Genomic DNA, 8,975 nt, shown 5'->3' on the forward strand with positions numbered 1-8,975 from the left:
AAAATGGACCCAAAAGTGCCTTTTTAACCCGTACGAATCCCAACCCCGCACCCCCTCACCCCCACCGCTGCCCTGGTGACAGCGCCTTGCATTGCCCTGGGGCTGCTCCTCATTTTAATGACTTTGGCCTCATTTTGCCTTGTTTTTCCCTTTTTTTTTCTTGCTGACACCTCCTCAGAGCCTGGCCTTGGGTAGGTTATTATTGCTTGTGCAGGAATGTCCCCAGGCACCCACATTTGCAGATGCTGCGTCTTCAATCCGCCGATGGGAAGCTCTCAAGGCATGGCCATGCCCCGGGGGGTCCGGCTTTGCCAAGGTGCTGGGGGAGACCCCCAACTCGGCAAAACCTCCCCCAGCACCCCAGTCCCACATCGCCCCGGAAGACTTTTCTCTTGGAAATTCATTTAAAAAAAAAAAAATAAAAAATCATTGAACCAAAAAAAAAACCCCAAGAAGAAAAGAGAACCATAAACAACCACCAGAAAAGTTTTCCGGAGAGTCTCTTAAAAAAAAGGGAAAGGGGGGAAAAAAAGGAAGCAGTTTTTTCCCAGGCCCAAACGCTGCTGATCTCTTGGCTAGAGAAATGCATAGTTGGTAGCAAAAACGTCGGCTACATTGGGAGCCCCTGGCGCTGGGACGGCCCCTGAGCCATTGCACCCCGAGGGCTCACCACGGGGCCGGGACAGCCAGGGTCATGGCTCCCCGGCCCTGAGGTCCATGCCGTTCCGACCCTGCTGGCACCTCCGGCTCATCTCCATCCGTGTCCCAGCGCAGGGAGGTCCCGCCGCCAGCCCTGGCACGTCGCTGGTGCTCCCACATCCCTCCTGGCCCCGTCCCACCGCAGCCGTGCCCAGGGCCAGGCAGCAGACAACAGTTCTCCTCTGGGAGAGGCTCAGATCATCTTCATGTTGAACTTCCTGGCTCCTCCTTGGCCGGTGGTGGTGGTGGGACCGTCCACCTTGCGGAAGGAGTACTCCACTGAGAAGTTGTTCTTGTGCTGCCCCCGGCCCCGGCTCCAGACGAAGAGGAGGAGGAAGCAGAAGAGCACCACGCCCAGGAAGGTGATGCAGCCCATGGCCGTGGAGACCAGGATGGTCTTGAGGTCCAACGTAAACTTCAAGAAGACTTGCGTGTCGTTGTGGGAGGTGTCATTGAACTCGCTGAGGTACAAAGTTCGGTTCGCGTAGTGGGAGCCGTCGGCCGGCCGCCCCTTGACCGTCAGGGTGGCGAAGTAGGTGTCGTTGCCTCCCGCGTTGCTGGCGATGCAGATGTAGGTGCCGCTGTCCTGCACCTGGGCAAAGCGGATCTCCAGGGTGCCCCCAGGCAGCACGGTTGCCCGCCCCGTGCTGCGGGTGGTGATCATGCGGTGCTGGGGGGACACCCAGGCGATGGAGGGGTCTGGCTCCCCGTCCGCCCGGCAAAGGAAGGACACGGACTGCCCTTCCCGGGCCGTCACGTGCTGCAGCTTCCGATCCCTTATCTTGGGCTTCTGGCAGGTGAAGTACTCGAAGAGCACGGAGTCTGGGAAGTCGCGCAGGGCGTTGCCCTGGATTTCGGGTGGTGAGGAGCACATGGGCTGCTGCCCGTCGAAGTTGAGCGTCTTCCGCCGCTGCAGGATCCAGAGGAGGCGGCAGTCGCAGGCCAGGGGGTTCCTGTCCACCCGCAGCGTCTCCAGCGTGTTGACAGAGTGGAAGGTGCTCTCCTCCAGCGTGGAGAGAAAGTTGCTGGAGAGGTTGAGCAGCCGGATTTGTCTCAGGCCGGAGAAAGCCTGTGGCTCCACAGACACCAAGAGAGCACCCACGATGTGGAGCTCCTGGAGCCGGATGAGGTCTTTAAAGGAGCCCTTCAGCACAGTGCTAATGGGGTTGTAGGACAGGTTCAGGTACCGGAGGTACACCAGGTTCCTCAAGGCAGCGGCGGGCACGGCTGTGATGTTGGTATAGGTGATGGAGAGCGAGGTTAGGTTCAGGCCTTGGAAGCTGGTGGGGGAGACATCTTCCAGCAGCGGCCAGTTGTCGATCTCCAGCTGCAGGAGGTTGTAGAGCTTCTTGAAGTTTTGGTCCTCCAGCGCGGAGATGCTGAGGTGCCGGAGCCGCAGCACCTCCAGGTTCTGAAGGTAGGAGAGTGACTCGGCTGAGATGGCGGTCAGGTTGCACTTCTCGATGGTCAGCTGCTCCAGGCCGAGCAGCCCTGAGAAGGCCCGCTGGGAGATGTACACCAAGTCGTTATCGCCCACCTCCAGGCTCTTCAGGTTTCGCAGGTCCTGGAACATGTAGTCCAGCAGGATGACGAGTTTGTTCTCGCTGATGTCCAGGAGGGTGAGGTTGGTCAGTTTGGTGAAGACCCCCGGGGGGATGAGCTTGAGCTGGTTTCCCCGCAGCCGCAAGGTCTGCAGGTTGAACAGGTTGCTGAAGGCGCCCGGCTCCACATTGGAGATGATGTTCTCGCTGAAATCCAGCTCCTCCAGCAGCGGGTATGGGGAGAGGTCCCCGGGGTTCAGGCAGCGGATGCGGTTCTTGTTGAGCTCCAGGATCTTGGTCTCGGTGGGGATGCCCTCGGGGATGGAGGTGAGCCGCTTGCGGTGACACACCACCGACTTGATCTGCGGGGCGCACTCGCAGCGGGGAGGGCAGGCTGCCACCCGCGGCGGGCTCAGGAGGACCAGGTGGAGGACCAGCACCAGGAGCCAACATGTCATTGTGTAGAGCATGGTCTCATAGGCTCACTACCATTCTCCCATGTGCCTGGAGGGGAGAGAGATGCGGAGTCAGCGGTGAGCCCAGGAGAGCCTTACAAAGTCCTCCCCAGCCCCAGATCACCCTTCTGTGGGTTGAGACTGGAAAACGCTCCCCAAACCATGGCCCGTGGCCCTGATAAGGTCCCAGCTCCCCCCCCCCCCCCCAAGGAAACCCTCCGGACCCCTTTCTCAGCACCTAATGTGTGACCCAGTGACTGTGCCCCATGCAAACCTGGGCCTCACTGCCTGCAGGCACCGTTAGGAGAGCAGGGAAACTGAGGCAGGGGGAGATATTTGCAGGAGGACACACGGCTGCAGACCTACATTTCAGCCCCCCACCAGCTCACACCCGCTCCGTCCCGCTGATGGTGCATGCACAGGCGTAGGGGACTGTGAGCACGAGCGCCCCGGGATAACGGGGGACACAGACCCCCAGGGCAGTGTAGGAGCAAAGAGATGCAGCAAGAGGCCTTGCAAACTCGTGACACAAGGGGGATGCCACATCCCCTCTGCTCCCCGTGCAGCTGCAGTCAGGTCTTGTCCCGTGGCACAAATCCTTCCCAGGCCCCGGGCTCGGTGAGGTCCCGGAGGACGGGGGACGCTTGGTGCCACACGTAGGGACCAGTCTTCCCGTCCCCGTGCCCAGCGTCGCCCTCTCGGAGTGGAGATTAAAGCAGCCACGGGCACAATCTTCGCAGATGAGGGATTAACACCGACCTTGCGCGGCGCGGTGCTCTGGCTGCCCTCCTTTCCGGGGATTAGTACTTTGCCGCCGCTTTCCCTTTTGTCTGTTTCCCCTTCCCCGCTCCCTGTCCCCTTCTGTGCCCCAAATCTGCCGGGCTGCCACCACGCCTGGAAACACCTCCCGGCGCCGGTGCAAACTCGTCACCCGCCTTTCCGTAATGAAGCACTGTCATTAACCTAATTAAGTAGCAGAGCTGCTCGGTCGGGGTGCTGCAGGGTGCTTTTGGGCCCAGTGAGGGAATGCGGGCAATTTGGGGGGTACTGAGAGCAGAGCCAGCCCCTCCAGCCACCCCTGCAGAGGTGCAGAGAGTGGGGCAGGTCTCAGCCCCGTGCTGGGGGTGAAAGACCCAAAGAGAAAATATCCCAAATGAGCCGACTGATGTGACCTGAAGTAGTTCAACATCTGGTGCTGGGGCCTCACCCCAGGTCCCCAAAGCAGCGCGGGGACGAGCGCCTGGGCAGAGCATCACCACCAGCGCCGCAGCCGGGTGCCCACCAAAGCAACGTGGGGGCACCACCCTGGCACGCCTGCCTCCACGGGGCGATGCTCACCATGTCTCAGCAGCCCCCTTCTCCTCTCCCTCTTCCTCCTCTCCCACTTCTGAGTCCTCCACCTCCTCGCTGCCAGGATTTATTTGCTTTGTGCCTTCCCAGGTGTGTCCTGGCCGCTGTACCTCATGGGCAGGCGGCAAGGGCATCCCTCTCCCCATCTGCTCTCTAGCGACAGCATTTACCCGCGCTCTGGCTGCTCTCGCCACGCCAGCCTTGCTTCTCATGGCAAAACCCGCCTGTCCACGGGACATCTCCATTCGCACAGACTCGCACCCCTGCCTTCGCCGTTTTCCAAATTTTCAACAGCCCAGCATGGCCAGACCGATGGCTTGAAGGGTTGGAGGGGCACCGACCCCTCCAGCATGGGGGGGCCACGTCCCATCGCCCCCACAGCACTGGGACAAACTGGCGTGCGCTACCCAGGGGGCAGCCAGGCTGGCTCCAGCCCTTCTGGCTTTGGGGATGCCCAAGCTGTGGCTCTGAGGAGTGCTGGACCTCACTTCAGGGTTTTTTTTTCCCCAAGTACCCTGCACACACTCCCTTCTGTCCCTCTGGGCCCCTTGGGGACCCCAAAAGCGTCCGTCAGAGCCTGGCAGGGTGCAGGGAGAGGGGACGGAATGGGCTGGCAGGACACGATGTCTGTGGCTGCTCGAGCCCGTCATGGTGCCGCCGCACGTCCTCATTGCCCAAAAGCTGCTGAAAAGGCCAGAGTTCCGGTGGCTGGTGCTTCGTTTACGGGGTGGTGGGCGCAGAAAGGAGGAGCTGCTGCTCATCACCAGGAGAGGTGGTGGGAGCCGCCGGGGCAGGCTTGCGGCGGGGCGAGGACGAGCCAGCACCTCCCCTCGCATCCCCCATCCCTGCCCCTTCGCCAAGGGGTGCCGCAGAGCAGACGGCACCCAGCGCCACGGGGACGGCAGGGCAGGACATGCGGGTCCCCATCCTGGGCTGCTGAGCTGTCCCCTGCTTCCTACCAGGTTGCTGCCTTTCGCCCAAACCTGCTGGCCCCTCTCCTCCCAAAAACCCCTCTCCCGCAGCATTTCAGCCCCTGGCCTCCCCCGCCGCGCCCCGTGCCCCGAGCCCGTCCCAGCTGGCTCTGTCCCTGGCACAGCATTCACTTCCCAACCCCAGGGAGGCCCTGCAGGACAGACCAGAAGGAGCCAGAAGGTTTTGCAGCGCTCCCATTCCCCGTCACCCCCTTCCCCGTCCTTCTTTGCACTCCCAGAGTGCTTGGCTCAGAGCAGCCCTGAGCCGGGGCACCACTGGGATGGGCGACGGGGACCCCGGGCCCCCCCGGAGAGGTGACACTGATGGAGTGGGGACACCGGGAGCTGGCCCACCCCAGCGCCTCTGCCCGGCATCTCCTGCACCACAGGTCCACCGTGCTGACGAAGGACACCAAAGGCCAGCGTCACCCTCCCTCCTGTCCCCGAGGGGCTGGCAGTGCATGGGAATGGCCTCAGGGGGCCGGGGGGGCTCCGGAACCCCCCGTGCCCACATCGTGGGAAAAGATACAATCTCCATGGATAATTTCCCACCCTGATCCTGTTATCCAAGCTGAGCAATTCTCTGGCAATAAACCCATTGCTCGGTGCAATTTAAGAGCTGCAGGAGATTATCTTTTACAGACTATTTTTTTTTTTTTTGGTGCGTGTCTTAATTTTGCCACATTTCCCATTTTCTTCCAACGAATCAAGCCGAGAGGGAAGCGTTAGCGTTTTGCACACAGCCGCAGGGAGGGGATTAACAACCAGGCGGGATGCAGCGTCGGCTTTCTTTGCTGGGAGCAGTGGGATGGGACTGGAGACCCCACTGCTGCCCCCGCCGAGCATCCCAGCCCCTTCGTCTCCCCTCACCAGGCACGCAGCCCCTCTCTCCAGCACTGCTCAGGCTCCACCCGTTGCACCCCCCATGTCCTGACCCCCCCATGTCCAGCGACCAGGGGTCCCCAGATGCCACCTGGGCACCGGAGCATGGATGCGGCTGGAGCTGCTTGGCATCCTCTGCCTTCAAGGAGGCTGCTCATAGCCGTGCCAAGAGCCATTTTGCAATCGGCTCTGCCTGGCTGGCGGCCTCGGGAACCTGAGCCAGCTCTAGGCTGAGGGAGGGACAGCTTCGCTCGGTCCCCCTGGTTCAGAAGGCTCCGCTCCTGCTCTGCTGCAGGGCTGGATGGGAAGGATGCGCCCAGGCACGACCTGCAAACCCACAGGAAAAAAACCCTCCCAATTTATTGTGACACTTATTTTTTTAATTTAGTGTCGCTAGGCTAAATAAACATGCCAGGCGCCGTTGCCAGGCTAATGGCCCCCCATGCTTGGCCACATCCTGTGCCCACCACTGCCTCCCCCCCAGGGCTGGGGGATCTGGCCCCTTCCCCTCCCCTGCCCACGGCCGCTGCGCTGAGCCCGTGAGCACACCAGCTCTCCGCCGTGTTCATTATGAATGAGCCTGGGGTAACCGTACTCCGCTTTTGGTTACTGCTTCGGCCACCCGATCCTCTAAGCAAAGGCACAAACCCGCTGGCGTTGCTCTAGCCGGCAGCCGGGGAGCGGGAGCCACAGCCCCGGGCTCTCCTTCCCGCTCTGCAGCCGGGGCAGAGCATTCGGCTGCCCCCGCTGCCCCGCAGCCCCCACCCATGGGTGCCAGGGTGGAGCTGGGCACAGCCCCGACACCCTCAGCGAACCCCATGGCGGGGGTTAACGGGTGCTGGATGAGCCCCTTCCCAGCAAACCCGGGCGGATACAAGCTCTGGAGCAAGGAGCCGAGGCGGCCGAGGCTCTGCCCTGCGAGTCTGTGCCAGCCCCGGGACATCCCGCAGAAGCCGCCCCAGCTGCGGAGACCCCGAGTCCCCTGCAGAGACCAGGGGGCCCCGCGGAGCCCATCCGTCCCGGGCAGAGCCGAGCACAGAGCCAAGCCGAGCCGTGCCGTGCCGTTTATTAATAGCTCATTACTCTGATAGTGCGGCGTTCTCCGGGGCTCGCCTGGCCCCTGGGGAGCGAGGCCAATTAAGACTCTAGTTGAAGGCCTAGATAGAGGCTCTTCTTCGCATTTAATTTATTTTTAAAAATAACACGCCTGCTGCACGCAGGGTTGGGGAACGGAGCCAGGAAAGCCCGAGGCTGAGGGGCTGCGGCATGGTGGGGGGAAGCGGAGAAGATCACCTCTGGCCACTTCTGAGCCCCTGGGAGCAGCCCCCTCCTTCCCCCCGTCCCCACCAGAATATGTGGCCACCGAGCCCATTTTGTGCCACCCACCGGCAGCACGGTGCTTCCCAGCAGGCCAAGGTCAGAGCATGGAGGAGCCGGCGCTCTCTGACCGCCCGGCTTTCAGATGCTCAGCCGCCGGCCAACCCAGCTTCAGGTGGGCTTTCGCTCCCTCGCACCACCACTTCTCAGAGAAAAGGAGGTGGCAAGGTCTCTTCCACCCCCTTTGAACAGCTCCTGCTTCGGTGGAACATGCTCGGCACAGTCAGCTCCTCCAAGAGCAATTGCTCCTCGGCTGCCATTTCTCCCCTTTTCTGAATAAAGACTGGAAAATAAGCCAAGGTTGACATTTCTAGGTTCCCGTTTTGACATCAGGCAAGTACAAATACTTCAGTTAAAGCAACGTCTTGTTTTATTCTTCCATTGACTTGCAGGATGCAAAATGGTCCTGCTGAGACCTTCTCCTTCAAAAAGTCTAGTCTAGTCTACCCTTGATTGGCTTAGAGTAGACTTGGTAGTGTGGGTTAATGGTTGGACTGGATGATCTTAAAGGTCTTTTCCAACCTAAATGATTCTATGAGTCTATGATTCTAAGAACCGCACTGCTGCTGCTTGAGGCCAAGCCCGTGCTACCGCTCCTCCTTCATGGGCTCCCAGGAGCACCCAGGGGAGGTTACGTGCTCAGGATACGGGATGCTGCTCCACCTTTCCAGGGGATGCAGGGGACCCCAGGGGAGGGTGAAGACCCCCAGGTAGGGAGGGAGCAAACAGGGCAGGAAGTGATGCTGGGACCCAGAAACATTTTGGAAACGCTCATCCTTAACACACCGACGGGGGATAACATCAGCATCCCAACGTACCGGGGACAGGGAGGTGGCAGTGCCAGCGACTCGTGCCAGCGCCAGCACGTCCCAAACTTGGCACGAGATGGCAGAGGGCTCCTACAAACACCACCAGCAGCCAAACGCTGCTGGAAACGCCCCGAGTGATGCCTGTTCGCTGCTGCCCGCCTGACAGCCAGCAGCCAGCCCTGGCCTGGCAGCAAAGCGTCCCGGCTGCCTGCCCGCGGCCGCCCTCGCTCCCCGGCTGCTCCCCCCAGCCTGCGCCAGGCTCCGTGCCAGCGGCGCGGCAGAGAAGGCGGCGCCAACCACGGCTCTGCCGCGCAGACGGCGGCAGCGCCACACTCGCCGGGGGCCGTGCCAGCATCCTTGCAGACACCATTGCCCCGCTCAGCCCCCGCGCTGGGGCTTGGGCTGGATTTGGGAGGCAGAAGGAGGGGCCGAGCGTCCGCTGCCAAAGTGGAGTGATATTTTCCCTGGCATTTACACCTTGCCAGGACTGCTCAGAGGAGAGTGCCGGCCTCTCCGTCAGCACGAGCTCTGTGCACTCCCCGGTCCCAGGGTATCAAGCATCGGAACAGGCTGCCCAGAGAGGTGGGGGAGTCCCCATCCCTGGAAGTGTTCAAAAAATGGGCAGAGGTGGCACTTTGGGACATGGTTTAGTCTAGTCTACCCTTGATTGGTTTAGAGTAGACTTGGTAGTGTAGGTTAATGGCTGGACTGGATGATCTTAAAGGTCTTTCCCAACCTAAACGATTCTATGATTCTATGATTCTATCAGCTAGAGCTAGACGAGCCCTCCATTACCAGCAATGGGAATACAGTTGCATCAAACAGGCTTGATGGCTCGTCTGGGACTCAAAACACCCGGAGCTGCTGGCACGGGCTTGGCACAGAGGACGG

The 8,975-nt window shown here is 61.1% G+C and overlaps 1 protein-coding gene across 1 annotated transcript; it reads right to left on the reverse strand.

Moving 5' to 3' along the window:
• Positions 1–892: 892 nt before the first annotated feature.
• Positions 893–2,710, reverse strand: LINGO3 (leucine rich repeat and Ig domain containing 3). The gene has a single exon (XM_009478195.2). It carries the CDS (start codon positions 2,708–2,710, stop codon positions 893–895), a length of 1,818 nt encoding a protein of 605 aa, XP_009476470.2.
• Between the last annotated feature and the right edge of the window lie 6,265 nt (positions 2,711–8,975).

The sequence above is a fragment of the Pelecanus crispus genome, chromosome 20, assembly GCF_030463565.1.
Source record: "Pelecanus crispus isolate bPelCri1 chromosome 20, bPelCri1.pri, whole genome shotgun sequence".
Classification (NCBI taxonomy): domain Eukaryota; kingdom Metazoa; phylum Chordata; class Aves; order Pelecaniformes; family Pelecanidae; genus Pelecanus; species Pelecanus crispus.